General features: G+C 35.8%; 1 protein-coding gene across 1 annotated transcript in view; it reads left to right on the top strand.

The window, feature by feature from the left end:
- The window catches only part of LOC129724846 (growth hormone secretagogue receptor type 1-like), a 74694-nt gene that overhangs the window by 26039 nt on the left and 31651 nt on the right, over positions 1-17004 (top strand). Inside the window, exons 2-4 of the mRNA XM_055680075.1 lie at positions 9043-9185; positions 9323-9435; positions 9564-9682. Of these exons, the coding sequence (XP_055536050.1) occupies positions 9043-9185; positions 9323-9435; positions 9564-9682 (375 nt within the window). The remainder of the gene's footprint in view (positions 1-9042; positions 9186-9322; positions 9436-9563; positions 9683-17004) is intronic.

Here is a 17004-nt window from a genome sequence, read left to right as displayed (position 1 = left end):
AGTTCATTTGGTAGTTCAATATTTCAAAGTAACGATACAATCAAATAGCTGTGTTCGTTTCAGTTCTATTGCGGTGAAGAAGGCCAAAAGGAGGACTGCCAGTCAGAATATAAATGTCTCAAAAACAAGGCAACGGCAGAAGTCGGACAGAATAGTGCTTCACGACGGACTTATCGCCTGACACACTGCATGAGCTTTACAGCTAGACTATAGGGGCTAAAATACGCTAACCGCCTTCTCGTTTGGCGCGTCCCATGCAATGCGATGATGAAACTATGAGCATCTGCGTCTGACTGTGGCTTGTTCCGCATTACAGCGAGCCACAGCTGTCAGCAGATAAGTTTACACCCATTAAATATCATCTTCTTCGGGATATTTCCTTCGGTTTGCCCACTGCTTTCAACATGATCAATCGATAGCGGACGTTCCCGCACATCCAGACGAGTCAGCAGACTGGTTGTTGCATGTACGTACACTGATATGTACATATACTGTGTAGTGAACCCTAAGGGACATTTGTGGACAAAGCTGTGATTGACTGCTCAGATGATAGGAAAGTTTAAACATCAAACCCTTTGGTTGTTCTCTTTTTTTTAAGTTCATAATTTTATCATGCATCTCAACGTTAGCAAGGAGAATATTGAAGTGCTTCTAGGTTATAATATTTATGTATATTAATTATTATTTATTAATTCTTTAGTATACATGAGAACCATGAAAGATTGCTACGACGGCCACATATACATCCGTACCGGTTAGCAGGAAAACCACCGAACAACAAAAAAATCTCAAATTGAAAATGAATTGCTTTTTTTCGGGACATACTTAATAAGTCAAATGCAAAACCAACAAAAGACAAAAATAAAACTAAACCGCCTGTAGCGATTTGGGAGAATAATAACCCATACTAACTCGGAGTTTTGAGGCCGGAGCGGTACACTGAAACGCTGGAAAATTACAGGATCAGCCGAAAATAACATAACACTGGTATACACAGGATTTGCCCTAGAGATTAAAGTGGAAAAAGTACAAGATTAATCGGTTTCAACCATTTCTGTTAAATTTAGTGCCTCTAGAACATTAAGCCTTTTTTCAAAGACTTAAACGAGTTTTCTCGTAACCCAATGTAGAAGTGACGAACCCATTAAGTACTAATTGACCGGCACACTGACGCACTTCTGCATATGGTTAAAAAGCTATAATTTCTCTAGGGCAACTGTTTCGAGCTCCGAGGCAACTTTTGTTGACCAGTGTAATCATTTATAAACGATAACCAAAGCTTTCATCAAATTAAACGCAATATCGCCTTAAAATAGCATTGTGGGAAGCCTAGACTACGCTGTAAGCAACCCTCTAGAGCAGCGGTTTCCAACCTTTTTGGCTCTGCGGCCCCTTCTGTTAAACAAAAAGAGCTCCGTGACTCCCTTTGCGAAGCACAGAGAGCTTTGCGGCCCCTCAAAAGAATTTCACATAGAAGTTTTGCAATACTAGGTTGCGTTTTTCAGTCTTATATCGTCTTGGGATTCTAATATGTTTCACGTTTTCGTCCTAATATGCAAAAGAGTTTAAAATCCGCCCTCACATTGAATCTAGATAGAAATTTTAATCACTTGTCAACTTTATCAAGAGCGTCGCGGCTCCCCTAAATGAGTCTCGCGGCCCCCTTGCCGGCCGCGAGCCCCGGTTGAGAATCACTGCTCTAGAGTATCACAGTTGGCCACTAACTAACCCAAAACAAAAAAAAAAAAAAAACGGAATAACAACACTGACAATTTAGGAAGCTTATATATGCTTCTTGGAACCGGCACCGTGAAGGCCAGCGCCGTCTTCTCGATTCGCCATCGACCTGAACATTAGTTTCCAAGAACGGGGTTCGGATACCGGCAATAGTTACAGATTTACCAGTTTGTCGTGGTATTGGACGGAAACTGTTGCAATGAATTTCAGATATGGAAGACAATTTAGCATTATACGATAACCTCCGAGACTCGTTCCATAATCAATTATAACAGAACGGCCAGACCAGCATCCAATTCGACGAGGCACACAATCCCATACCAACAAGGTTGGCTAATTTGTTAAATGTGAACGGGAAAGCGCGAAATTATAATAAATTGATTGACGAAAATTGCGACCCGAAGAGTATTTCGTCAACCCCCAACCTCCAGCCGAGTTCTTGCGAGACGAACCGAAATACAGCCTGTAGATGCATAAGTTGCAAATGACTTGGAAGAAATATATTTTTGAGAAAGAACCAACTGAAGAGCGACTGGAAGACATGAAATTTAGGTAGCTCCCGTTCATTAAAATAGTAACGTCGAAAGGTGAGGTGAATTTATTATTAGGATTAATTTTATACCTATTATGTAAAAATGATATCGAATTTCATACAGATTGATTATTTAACTAAGACACCTATTAAATATGAAACATGACAAAGTCCATGCATGCAAAGCCCAATCACAATCAGAATATATCCGTGTCACGAGGTTTTACAAAGTTTCAGCACGATTAATTTGAAAAACAATCATAACGTTTGCGGTAAAAAAATGGACAAAGATTGCCGATTTGTCATGGGTTTACCTTGACACGCACTGACAAAATGACCAATGCAGCAACAATCGTATTAGCCCATGAGTCAGCAGAAAAAAATTGATGGGTCTATCAGTCGAACTGTAGCCGTGATGGCGGAAACAGCGAAGTTACTCCATTTACTCCATTACTCCAAAGTTACCCCGTCGCGTCGAAAACGGACATCACGATGCATCGTGCGGCAATTCGTGGACAACAATCAGAGCATCGAAAGAAATCCCAGTTCTTGACGGCCGACGATCCAAAGCGACAAAACGTTCCAAAGGATGGTGAAGAGGAAGACCGAGGAAGAAGTGGCTTCATAACTGCGTGCACTTGGTCGGGAGGTCGGTGACAACAGCCGAACAGTGAAAAAGCACCTAGCGAACATGGATATACATGTCAGGAAACGGCAGCCCTGTCCACTGGTCTCGGAGCTACAGGCGATGACGCAGCGGCAGCCCCTGAAGAAGAGGGTCAAGTCAATTCTCCCAGCGAATCGCGACGTGGCAGTGGTGATGGACGACGAGACCTATCTCACCCTGGATGGCAACGACTGGCAGGGCACTTCGTATTTTATTTCCCCACGAAAGAAGAAAGCACCGAGGTGAAGTTCCCCCCCGCTGTGGCTGACAATCAGCAAAAGAGAACCTCAAAACCGCTCTTCTTTCGCTCCGAACTGGCCGCGAACGGGGAAATTTATAGTACAAAGTCCCTGCCGGAAGTTGTGTCGTTCATCAAGAAATACCATAAGGCCGAAGGCGCGGTGTTTTGGCCAAATCTGGCATCGGCTCACTACTCGAAGCGATCATTGGAGGAGATTGAGCGGTTAAATATCGATGTGAATTCTGGGCAAGCCTGAAGCGTAAGAACTACTCCAACAATTTTGTCGCAAGGAGGAATTGATAAATAAAACGAAGAAAGAATTAAAAAACATGCCTACACGCACTTATGGAACACTTATGTCGAGTTCGTTTCGCGGTGTAGCTACGCTCGGACTACACCTTCTACCCTGTAACTGATTTTTTTCACTCTACGGGCTACACTTTTTCTGTCTCTGACTACGTTTTTTTACCCCGAAAGAAGCAGAGTGTACTTTTAAGGAGTTACCAACACATTCACACGCATCTGTCAAAACTGGTTTGTTTTGGTTCTCGTTCCACGTGATAAAGTGTCACATTTGCAAGATGGAAATCTACTATATAAAAATAGAATTCCGTAACGTCTCTGAGGTGTACAGTAATCATTATCATTTTGAATCGTTCTAAATCAAAAATATAAGCGGTGATCTGTAGGTTTTTTACATAAAAATGTTTGCCAATGTTCAGGAAAGACATTTGAGAAAAAATAATAGGTGTATGAAAACTAAAATTTGAGATATTATTCACAAAACTACGTAAAACATGCAAAATTATGACTTTTTCTGCTGAATTTGCCTCTAAATCAAAATTTAAAGCGATGACATATGATTCTTTTTTAATTGAAATGTTTGTCATGCTCATTAAAAACATTTGAAGAAAAACTATTAGTATCTGATTACTAAAACTTGAGATATTCTTTCACAAAACTACGTAAAACATGCGGAACTATAACTTTTTGTGCTAAATTTGCCTCTAAACCAAAATTCAAAGCGATGACATATAATTCTTTTTACATTAAAATGTTTGGTAATGTTCAGGAAAGACATTTGAGGAAAAATAATTAGTATCCGATCACTAAACCTTGAGATATTATTCACCAAACTGCGTGAAACATGCAAAATTATGACTTTTTATACTTAATTCGTCTCCAAATCAAAATTCAAAGCGATGACATGTGATTCTTTTTTCACTAAAATGTTCGTTGATGTATAAGAAAGACATTTGAGGAAAAATAATAGGTATGTGATCACTAAAACTCGAGGTATTATTCACAAAACTACGTGAAACATGCAAAATTATGACTTTTTAAGCTGAATTTGCCTCTAAATCAAAACCCGAAGCTGTGATCTGTGATTTTTTCTATAATAAATCATTCGTTGATGTTGAAGAAAGATATTTGAGGAAAAATTAATAGGTATCTGATTATTTAAAATTTAAATATTTTTCACAAAACCACATGAAAATGCAAAACCATGATATTATAGGGTCAATTTGTCTCACAGCTATGATATATGATTTTTTCATTAAAATGTTTGTGTATGTTCAGGAATGACTTTTGAGACAAATAACACTATGTAAAACATGCAAAATCATGAATAGTTGGGCTCAATTTGCCTCTAAATCAAAATTCAAACCTATGATATGTAATTGTTTTTCATTGAAATGTTTGTTAATGTTCAGGAACAACATTTGGGAAATAATAATAGGTATCTTATTGCTAAAAGTTGTTACTGTTAGTTGTTACTTTAAAAACTGCGTATGTTTGAAGTATGTTTGAAGATAATTTTGTGCATACAGAAAAACACATTAAAAGACTCTTTTTGAATATTTGAATGCATATAATGCATGCAAAATTTTGACTTTTTGAGCATAAGCTTAATTCGCCTCTAAATAAAAAATCTAAGCGATGACATGTGATTTTTTTTTTCAATAAAAAGTTCGTTGTTCCTTCAACATCTGCAAATATTTTATTGTAGCAAAATCCATGTTTCGATTATGTGCGAGTTGAGCAGAAAAAAAAATACATTTTTGATGTTTTCGTAGTTTTGTGAATGGTAAACACATTACGGGATTCGATTTCCTTTTTACGTTTACCTAAACTAGATCTTGGGACATTTGGCTGTAGGAAAGGCCACATTTCATTGGTCTAAACATCGATGAGGAGGCGACTTATGCATTAATTTTTATTTAATTTCTACGTAGTTTTGTGGATTAAAGCATTTACTTCTTCTCAGACGTGTTTCTTTGGACACCGAAAACATTTTCGTTATGAAAATTCACATGTCATCTTTTTAGATATCATTTTAGAGGAGAACTAAGCATGAATGGTCATGCTCAATTCTTATTACTTCGATTTCTTTCTTTCAAAAGTTACATAAAAAGAGGTTTTACTGTAAACGATTATCGAATATCCGGAAATCACCCGAATTTGGTATATTCGGAACTGGGATGACCCCACACAACATTTTCCAAAATGGCGACTTCTGGTTTCAGAAAAAAAAACCAGAAGTGGTATTTAGCCTACCATTTCAATACTTCCGAAAGTGGAACACCGTACGACATTTTGATATCTGAAATGGCGACTTCCGGTTTCTGTAAAACAGCCCAAAATCACAAAATGCAATCCAATATGAGTATTTCCGTTCTGTGCGTTCTCAGAATATTAAATTACTTAAAGTGATGATGGACGTATAAGATGTGAAATATTTTTGAAGTGAGTTGTGCTAATATTGCAATGAATTATAAAAAATGATTCTTAATTTTGAAGCCTTTGATCCCGAGCATCGCCGGGAACGTTCAACTAGTATGAAATATAACGAGACAAAAAGACGATGGTGATAATGACCAAAACAAAACAAAATGACAGCTATCCCTTTAATTTTATTTATTACCCTGAAACTGTTTTTTTTTAAGCTGAAAAGTGTAGTCCGGAACGATGTAGCTACACCGCGAAAACGAATTCGACATTAGCTTTTGGTCTTCGGATGTTTAGCTGAGAATACTGTTTCTTAAAGACGAGGAACGCTTGTGGAACACTAATTCTTTGCTATAAAACGGTTTGTTTCCTGCCAAAATGCTTGACAGTTAATGTCAAATTCGTTTCTGCGGTGTAGCTTCACTCGGACTACACTTTTCACCATGTAACTGTTTTTTTTTCACCTTCCGGATTATACTTTTTCTGTATCGAACTACACCTTTTCTATCCCGGACTACACCCGGAAGAGACAGGGTGTAGTTTGAAAGGTACCAACACATTCCCACGAATGTGTCAAAATGAGTTTGTTCTGGGTCTCGTTCCACGTGGTAAAGTGTCAGGTAATTTTTTTTCAGCACCTTTGTGAGATGGAAACATGAAATGGAAACGAGATAAAGAGACGATGGCGAAATGTCCAAAACAAAAAAAATGATAGCTACCCCTATTATTACGCATACCAATGCTACTACGTTGAAACTGTTTTTTTACTGCAAAGTGTAGCCCGGGACGGACGGTGTAGCACGAATTCGGCAATAGGTTCTTGCTCTCGCTCTCGCACCAACACCTCACACGAACCGTCACCGAGGTAACGAGAAAAAGAGTAGAAAGGCAGTGTAAGGCAGCTTGTTTTGGATGAACTTCACACTTTTCACACACGGCGACCCGAACTAGAAAAACCTACATAAATTTAACAAATTATTAACACAAAAATTGCTGAAAAATCACTAATTATCGGAACGATTGAAAAGCACGTTGCAGCCTGACAGTCTGTAATCGGTTTTTGTATTTTCGAAAGAAATATATAGCAGAAAAAATTTGAAAATTATTATTATTTGAAAAAGCTTTTTTTTAAGGCTTCTTAGGATTGCACAGTGGTCCAATAAGGCAAAAAGTGGAACTCAATTCCATTGCGCCTTTTACCTTCATCCTAGCTTAAAAGTGTCTTCGGAACAATTGTTTGTATGAATGACCCGCATAATCGCAAAATGTCAAAAAGTATGAAATGTTTACTATACTAAAAATGAAAAAATTAACTTTTTTGTGTTAAGAGATAGAAGAATAGTTTGTTCAGCAAAGTTGTAGAAGCTTCAAAAATATGAAACTTTGTTGAACAAATGAAAATCCTATCTTCTTTCGGTACAAAGTTAGAAAGTATATTACATGGAACTTTCTTAAAAGTTAGTTTTTTGTACTTAACTTTTGTAAGTTACATTTTACACGAAAGTATTGTTCGGAGAAATTGTTAGGGCACATAAAACACACATTTTTACCAAAGATCATATAATTCCAGGACTTTTCCTTACAAAGTTATATCATATTTCAGCCTATTTTTTCGATAACTTCAAAAACGTATAGGTTAAAAAGGGGCAAGTGGAATCATGATTTCAATACATTTCCTTGAAGTTAAGCTGAAGTACTATAAACCCCTTTAGGTTCCATTTGTCCCAATCCACCCATATTAGATTATGGCGAGCATATGTTACAGTAGGTTTTCATATATCCAAAATACTAACTTTTTTGTGTTAAGAGATAGAGGAATGGTTAATTCGGCGAAGTTTTAGAAAGTGCAAAAATATGAATCTTTGCTAAACAAACAAAACTCCTTTGGCAAAAATGTGTGTTTTATGTACCCTAACGATTTCTCCGAACAATACTTTCGTGTAAAATGCAACTAACAAAAGTTAAGTACGAAAAACTAACTTTTAAGTAAGTTCCATGTAATCTACTTTATAACTTTGTACCGAGAGAAGATAGGATTTTTATTTGTTCAACAAAGTTTCATATTTCTGAATCTTCTACAATTTTTCTGAATAAACTATTCTTTTATCTCTTAACACAAAAAAGTTAGTTTTTTTATTTTTAGTATAGTAAACTTTTCATTATTTTTGACAATTTGCGATTATGCGGGTCATTCATACAAATAATTGTTCCGAAGACACTTTTAAGCTAGGATGAAGGTAAAAGGCGCTATGAAATTAAATTCCACTTTTTGCCTTATTGGACCACTGTGGATTGGTGTGATGTCTTTGGTAAAGTTTTAGACAGTAGCATAACTATTGATATGTAACCAACATTGTGTAGTTTTTCTTTTGGAAAAAGTCAGATGTTTAAAAAGTGAGTTGTTCGAGCTATTCAATTTATTAAAATATTTTTGTGTTTTTTTTTCTCAATTTTTTTCCATTTTACGGGGTATATTTTTTCTGGAAAGACAAAAGTTGTAGACACTTTGCCGAATACATCATCACAATCAAGCAACCCGTTGCGGTTTCATTTTTTTTGTCTTTAGAAAATTTTAAGTTTTTGAGCCTTTAATTTATTTTTTTCTATAGTTCTATGTTTCAATATAAAAAAAGTCGGTAGCTGTTGGGCACTAATAACTAAATTGGCTGATGTTATAAAAAATCGGAAAAGCATGAAGCCTTATATTGACAAGTTTTATGATTTTTATTATTTTTCTAGCAACTTATTACACAGTTATTAGCTTTTAATGCCATAACGGTAACAATCATATATTAGTAATTTTTTCTTTAGTTCTTGAGATTAGTGCAGAATTTTAGAGATTACACTTTTACTCTTACTATTGCTTACATCCAGACCAGCTATAATTGGAACAATCTGTAATAATTGGAATTACCGAAAGCCGACTATAATTTACAACGACTTATTAATCTATGGCTCTCGAATTTGACCATTCCGCAACATATCTGTAGTCTGTACACAGAATGCCTTTTGCAGGGCTGCTAAATCCTTAGCCATACAAATATGTACACGACGATTTAATTCATTCCCAAAGCCCCCCGACAAAATCCTTCGCATTCGTTCTCATCCCAGCACTATCTGCTTATAAATTTACAGGATCAGATGACAGTATTCAACTATCTGGACACGATTCTCGTTTTCGTGGTTCCATTCACAGCGATTGTGGTGCTGAACACTTTCACTGCCCTCACCGTGTGGAAATTTGCCGGTGTGCGACGCACAATGACAATGCCCAGAAGGTAAGACCGCAAACGGAAAAGTTAAATTTATTACACTTCGTACATGCATTAAGGGCTGCCTGTCCAGTCGGCACGTGACGGAAACATTTTCAGTAGAATATATTTTCTCTTCTTTTTTCATACGTACTGTTTGCCAGCTACGGTAGCAACATTCGCGAATCGCGGCGCCATCATCATCAGCTCAACTCCTCCTGCAGCAGCCAGCTGTGCATGAATGGCAATAATCCCGTTCAGCAGGTCCATCACTACAGTAAGTAATCATGGTTATTTCGTCTGTTCTGCGGTTTCTATCTTCTGGGAACAAAAGAGCTCAATGTCTTTATTGTCGTCGTGATTTTCCCCGTTACTTCATAAGTGATTTATTATCTGTCTTCACAGGTAGAGGTCGTGTGGCGAACTCGCAAATAAAGGTCACGAAGATGCTGCTCATCGTGTCTACGGTGTTCGTTTGTCTCAATCTACCAAGTTACGCGGTTAGAGTGAAAATATTTCTTGGGGTAGGTTTTTTTTTGCTTGCACAATTTTGTCATAAACAAAAAAAAATTTTTAAATTGAACCAATTCACATTGAACCCATAAAACATAAAATCTAATGTAAATACAATTCGAATCCAATCTTAATAGTTGTGACTCTTAAGTTTACTTGGCTAGATTAGTCCGTACAATCGAAGCAATCGGAATATATATAGTTTCGTAAGCTGTCAGTGGTCACGCACACGCCAAACGCAAGTTACTCAAACTGTCTTCTTTCCTAGCAAACTATGAACCTGAGGTACACCAAAGTTTGTTATTTTTTTTATGTGTGGCAACTACAAGTTACCATTGATTGCGTTTAGTCCTCTACACACCTCCTCTCGCCTGATACGGACCCATTGAAGCGTGAAGAAATCGGAGTGAACTGAGTTTTAGCTTTCTTAGGCACGCGTGTTATTATTCGCACATGGCTAAATGTTCTGATCCAGTTGCATCGACGAAAACCGCCAAAAATATAATGCTTCGCTGAAGACAGAGGAAGATGATTTCGGGATGTAAAAGGAACGCAGTGTCATAAATATTCAGCATGTCCCAGAGATTTGAAATTAACCAAACCACTATCAGTTGATTATGTACGTCAATCTATAGTAACATATCCAATTAGTCCTGTAACATCATACAGCTGGCATAAGACAGTACCCGACTATAAAAAAGTCAGGTACATGATGGGTTATTTAAAACGAGAGTTCCAACGTAAACCTTTAACTATACTCCGACGTTCAAAATGTATTGTTAAAGCGATAATTCATTTGCCGATATGTAAAAATATCACCAGATATTATGCCATTGCTTAATAAATACAGATACAGTATAAGCTTACACTATTTGTCATTACTTTGAAACATGATTTCAAATTTGATTAACGGTTTTTATTTTCGATGTTTGAAATATCGCCATGCAGTTTTTGATTTTTCTAAAATCCAACATAGGTACTGTCCTACAAAAACCAAGCATTTGATTTGTTTAAAACAAAAAGAACAAGACAAATTCTAAAATTGACGTTGAAAACCGCTTAAATTCCAAAATTCGTGTAGAAAACTTTATTTGCTAAAGGTTTTTAACCATTTCGGTTATACCGGAGTATCACAGAGTGATTTGAACTGCCCAATAATGATTAGAAGACGTCAGTATCCAGTTACTTTAGGCTTTGCCATGACTATTCTGAAGTACGGAGGCAAATTTTTGCACGAGTGAACAATTTCTGGAGTAGTTCAGTATCGTAGACAACTATTTTGCAAATTGTTATGTTTTTCTCAATCACATTTGTTTTTGTTTGGTTTGTAAGTTTTACTTAAAATATAACATCATACCATTGAAAAATTGAACTCTTATTTAAATTTTACAGCTTAAACGAAAATTAATAAATCATTAGAATTTTTTTTTCGAAAATGGTTAAATAATGGAAAAATGTACTGTGCAGTGGTTCCGTATGGGAGGCAAAATATTCATTCGTCTTCAAATAAACGATTAATCCAAGCATTTTCATGATACACTGAAAGAATGATGTTTCTCACAGTTCAGGTTAACATTTGAGTTTCAAATTAGCGTTAATCATCTGCATCGAATTGTCGAATTGCCATAGTTGAATCTTGATTTCAAACTAGATTTTTTGAAGAAGCACCATCATTTTAGAATAAATACCAGTATTTGTAGTGAGTCCAAGTAATAGTCCAACTTGCATTTTAAAAGTGGCTAGCCACTACGGGTCAATGGTAGTAATATAATGCTGTTGATATTTTTTTCAATATATTGAATATTCCAAATTATTTTCTAGCGAACATTGTTATTCGTTTAACTAGTTTTAATAGACGAAGTAGTTTAGTTCGTCTTCTTCACTTGCGTTATCCTCAACTGTGTCATTTCCTAGAAGCATTCTTAAAGTTTCACGATGAGACATACTCGTACGTGCGTACTCGTACCGCTTCGGGCTCTTAAGGTATATCATTAGATAATGAATTCAAACATGTTTCTCATACAATTACCAAAACTCATTGTATACAATTATGTTTCTTTCCGTTTGTGTATTGGTACCTTGTTTCGAATAAGAGCTTGACACATTGGTTGTGCCATAGACGCAGCATTCAAGAAAAGAATTATCCAACACTAATTTTTTTCGGCAATGATAAGCACCACAACTTTCTATCAACAGCAAAGCTTTCGCAACAATACATTTTCTCGAAAGGCACTTCTCTACATGGGTTCGGAAAAAAATTGAAATGTCAAGCCAAGTTTAAAGCAAATTTGAAAAAAGAATTGCTACAAAATACGTTATAGAAAAAATTAGAATTGAATTTGGTTGATTCGTTTCCTAGCCAAATCGTAGACGGTCGATTCGATAATTCAATAAATTATCAATTCTCGCAGTTTTCTAGGTAGCCACTTTTCTGTAGCGGTTACAACCACATTATGTCAAACTGAGTTTTCGGATACTGTGCTCAACAGGGACATGTTTTTCTTTCCACACTTCTTCCAGCAAACACATTTATTTCGTGGTCGAGATAAAACCTAATAATGCTGTGGAGAAATTATTCACCAAAATACTTCAAAGCAAATACGCCCTGGAAACTTTCGCTTGCCAGTGCCAACCTCTTGCTGGTTCATTTCCCACGCAGAAGCTGTTCCGTTCAACCGCAGAGGCTCCCGGGATTGGCTTTATACTTCAAAGTTAAATATTGTCCCGCTTTGTTGACTGCGTACCCACGCTAAGCAGCAAATGAATGTCTCAAATGTTGCTTTCGCAACAGAACGATTTTGAATTGGTCAAGTGATGCTCCCCTCGATGCCCACAAGACTGTCGTGTACACAGACGACGTGCCATTTGCAATGCAATTCAAAATTGGCTTCGGGCAGTATTTTGTCACACTTCTGCTTAGTGGGGGCTCTTACCATTGTGTCTTGTGGCGAAAATATTCAGCAGAGACTGGTTGGATAAACGACGAACATAAATTAGCAATATGTCGTTTTCCACATCTAAAAAAAGAAACATCTGTGATTTGCTGATCGCATTAGTATTAGTTGATTGAAATTCCAAGGCTGAATAATTAGCATTGAAATTTATGCGTGGTGGTTTACCAATGCGATGCATTCTTGCTGTAAACCACTACCCTCCCAATGTTGCGGTTTTGCCGTTTTGACACTGTATAACCGGAAGCGATGTCGCTGTAAGTAATGAACGATAAGGAAACTTGTAATACATCAAATAGCAGTACGATTAAACGAGCCTTTCGAGGTAATGTCCCATCTTTTTGAATGATGTTAAAGTTATGCTCTATCTCTTGCGCTGAAATTTGAGGTATAGGGTAGGCGAGCCAGTTATGGCAAGTGCAGCAGTTATGGCAAGTGTAGCAGTTATGGTTATATCGCATAAGTGCAATGGTACCAGTTATGGCACTACTCCATTTAAACTCCATAGGCCATAACTGGTACATTTTTTAGGTATTGCCATAACTGGTACGGTACGCTTCCCCTAGATGATGTTATTTATTCCCGTTTCTTCTACACCCTAAAATATGTTGTTGGTCCCTCCCAGTACAAATTTGAACATTGTTGTGCATACTATATATATTTTTTTAAGAAGTTAAAACTTCTTAACAAATATTTTTCAGGATCGCACTTCAAGTTGATTGAGTGTGGAGCAGTTCCACAAAAAATGTATCAGTTCTAATATTTTTTTTAAAATTGTTATTTTTGATATGGCTGAAACTTCGCATAGACGTTTCTATAGGCAGCCCAAAAAGGTTTGATTTTGTTGATTTCTTCATGATTGGACTGGGTACATTGTTAGGTAACTTTTGTAGTTTTTATGAAAAAAAAAAAGGTTTAAAATAATGAGCTTTTTTGGATAATTAATTTTAAATTTTTCTATTAACTTTTGCCAAAAAATAAATAATTTTTTGGAGTGTATATTTTTTCGGAGAGATAAAATTATTATCTACAACCTTGCCGAAGACGTCACACCGATCAAACATGGCCCTAAACATATTTGTAATCATCAATCCCTTCCAAAAATAGCATTTTTCAATAGCTTCTCAAAAATGAGTCGTGTTCTAAAAAATTAAACCAATAGCACAAAATGGCATCTTTTGCCTAAAGAAACGTCTATGCAAAGTTTCAGCCAAATCAAAAACAGTCGATTAAATTGGTTGCCCGTTTTTTTGTTGAATTGCTGTTACATAGCAAGTGCTTCCAGTAAATATATTTTGTACATGGCTGATTGACATTTTTTTGAGGTTCTTATATTAACTGCTGAAAAAAATATTTACCTATCGAGGACCATTTTTTTTGGAATCGAAGTTGGGCATTTGAGCTAATCATCGTGTTACAGGATTTTAGGCAGACAGAAATTGGAAAAGTGACTTTCGCCGATCTATATTTTCTATAGGAAAGTAGAAACTTTTAGTAAAAAAAATTCAAAATTTCAGAACTGTAGCAAGCACTATACCTGGGATATCGAAAAATAGAGATGAAAATGGCAAAAACGCATTTTTTGAGAAAAAGGTGAAATCTAAAAAAAATTTGGTCATTATAATAGACCCAAGTAACACACGTTGGTATAGAATAGTTGACGTTACCTATTCCATGCCATCTCTATCACCAGAAAAGCGCAAAACATGAAGGCTAATAAAACAAGTAACGATAACAGCATCAAAGCAAGCCAACTTGATAGAATTAAGTGGCAAAATACATCTCGAGTACCAATACGGCACTGCGCGAATCTGTTGCTATGACAACTGTTAACCAGCGCATGCGCAAATGTGTTGTGTCGGCGCAGTGCAACTAGATCGACAGTAGCTTTTATCAGTGGCAGTTTTAATTGATTATAAATTGATGACAAAAAATAATTTTCAACCTTTCAAAAAGAGTTGTTTCTTTTGCTTGAATATTAAAATTGTTTTCGCATAGTTTCAACGTTATCTGGATATAAAATCTAACAAAACTAGAAAACGTTGTTAGATAAACAATAACAAAAAACTGAATTTATATTGGTTACACTGCAAGCGTTTTGTTTATCTTTTGATGGCACGTTTTGACCCGCTTCGAATAAATATAGAAATCGTTCATATAATTTAAATATTAATTTGATCAAGTATTTTTAAGTTGAGTGTTGAATGCTACAACTGTTGTACTAAGGAAAAGCATTTTACAGGTACGTAATGTTGTTATCAGATGGTTTAATGTCTTTTCGAAAAGACCAAGTGATAGTGATTGTTATTTTTAAACTCATGTTATTAAAAATCATCTCCAAAACCAGAAAAAAATGAGCTTGTTTTCGAAATGCGGTTGTATTACTGATGAAAAACAACTTCAAACACAATATAATAACACAAGTTTTTAATTGCGCTTGTAGTACACTTATATGACTACTTTCGTTGTAATCTATTTTCTAACATGTTTTGTGTGTTACTTGGGGAACACCTTAATAGTACATTAGGGTAGAAGCACCGGTTTTCGCCATAGCACCAGTTTTGGCCATGATAGAATAAAATTGATAATTGTGAAGAAGTATCTTGAATTACTTCTATTTCGAAGTCTCCTATTGAAACTGCTGATGTTATTCGACAAATACATTACTTACTGTAGCAAACAAATATGCGTATTTTACTTTTAAAGAAGGAACTAACTATCCTATCCCAGGTTTACTGTACAGTCTAACGTTTAGGTAATTTGCAAGCTGTTTTCGATAGAGCATAATCTTGTTTAAGTTTGTACATTTCTATAGTAAATTTTGTTACCAGCATCAGGCACAACTTATTACAGCACATGAATAAAAAAAATAGGCATTATGGTATGATTTTTCTCTGCAATATAAAAAACAACAAAAGCTTCCAAAAACGATCAATGATCCATTCTTGGCCACATATCAAAGCAATCCCATAATTCATAATCCTGATATTAGCCATATGTAAACAAATCCATGGTAACGTATAAACATTGATGCAAAACATGAAAAGTACGAAGTTTTTCGGGCTGTCATAAGATATCGCATGAGATTCGTGAAAACACAAAACGGGGTTTGGATAAGAAAGATTGTATAACTACAGCACAGCTATTTGATATAATAGGGGTCTTCACATCGAGCTCGTATACAAATACCCAGCCGTAAAAATACTCACATTTATTGACGAGTAATGAAAGATACACAGTTTACGACTGGGTAATTGTATACGAGCTCAATATGAAGACCCCTAATATATCTGTTCCGTAGAATATATCCGTTCTCAATTTGCTCAGATTATTCACAAAGTTGTAACTTTGGTTGTATCTACCGAAACTAACGCTTCGGACTTTTAACTATAGTTGGTAAATAATTCGAATAAGTTTCTATGTGAAAAGAAGCAAAGAGCGGAAACTTATTAATAAAGATAAATGACAGAAGAAAAATTAACATAGATAAACGATGTGATGTCGGTGTTATTAAATATCCTACTCAATTTAAATAAAATTCTAGCTCAAAGTACTTTGCACTGCTAGCTATGTGTGAATATAATATTATTATTTAGTTTGATTAATAAATATACTGGCCTTTTAGTTAGTTAAATAACGAGGATTTGCTGATGAAATAAATTTACATGGTGAAGTCAAATTTAATTCGTGTGAATTCAACTTTTTCACGAATTGGCCAAAATAGGAGCCCCGAGTGGCCAATTAAGGAATGCTATGGCCAAAATAAGATAAGTTTTTTGAGCCTAGATAAGTTTTTTGGTTGGAAAATATATAAACAATATAACATAATTTTACTATTTAAACTCAATGTTAGTGAAAATATAGGCGAGTTCATCCGATTGCCACGCTGAACTGATTCAATTACATATTTTTCGAAGGAAGCAGGCCAAATATCTCTCATTAAAACCATACTATGGCCAAAACCGGTGCTTTTACCCTATATTCTTGCAAACGTTATTGGTAATACTTTCCGAAAAGGTTTAGTTAAGTTACTCTATAGCTGAAAGTTAGATGAAAAAGTATAAGAAAAAGAAGACTATGGAAACAAAATTATTCTCATCCCAGTTCCGGAAATACTCATATTTGCTAGGTTCTGCTTATTTTCTGGTTTCTATCATTTTTCATTCAATTTCGCAAACTAGAAGCCGCCATTTTGGATTTAAAAAAAGCATCTAGAGTTTATTTCTGGTCTCGGGACATCATTTTGGCTCCATAGATAACCAACCATATTGAGTGGTATTTGGCTCTTTTTGACTGTTCTATCTAGATTTTTAAAACGGTGTTTGGAGTTGATTTCCGGTTCTTGGATATCATCTCGATGCCGGAATTATGATTGTTTTTCA

Source organism: Wyeomyia smithii, chromosome 2, assembly GCF_029784165.1.
Source record: "Wyeomyia smithii strain HCP4-BCI-WySm-NY-G18 chromosome 2, ASM2978416v1, whole genome shotgun sequence".
Taxonomy (NCBI): domain Eukaryota; kingdom Metazoa; phylum Arthropoda; class Insecta; order Diptera; family Culicidae; genus Wyeomyia; species Wyeomyia smithii.
Note: the sequence above shows the minus strand (reverse complement) of the source record. Positions and strands in the feature narration are given on the sequence as shown.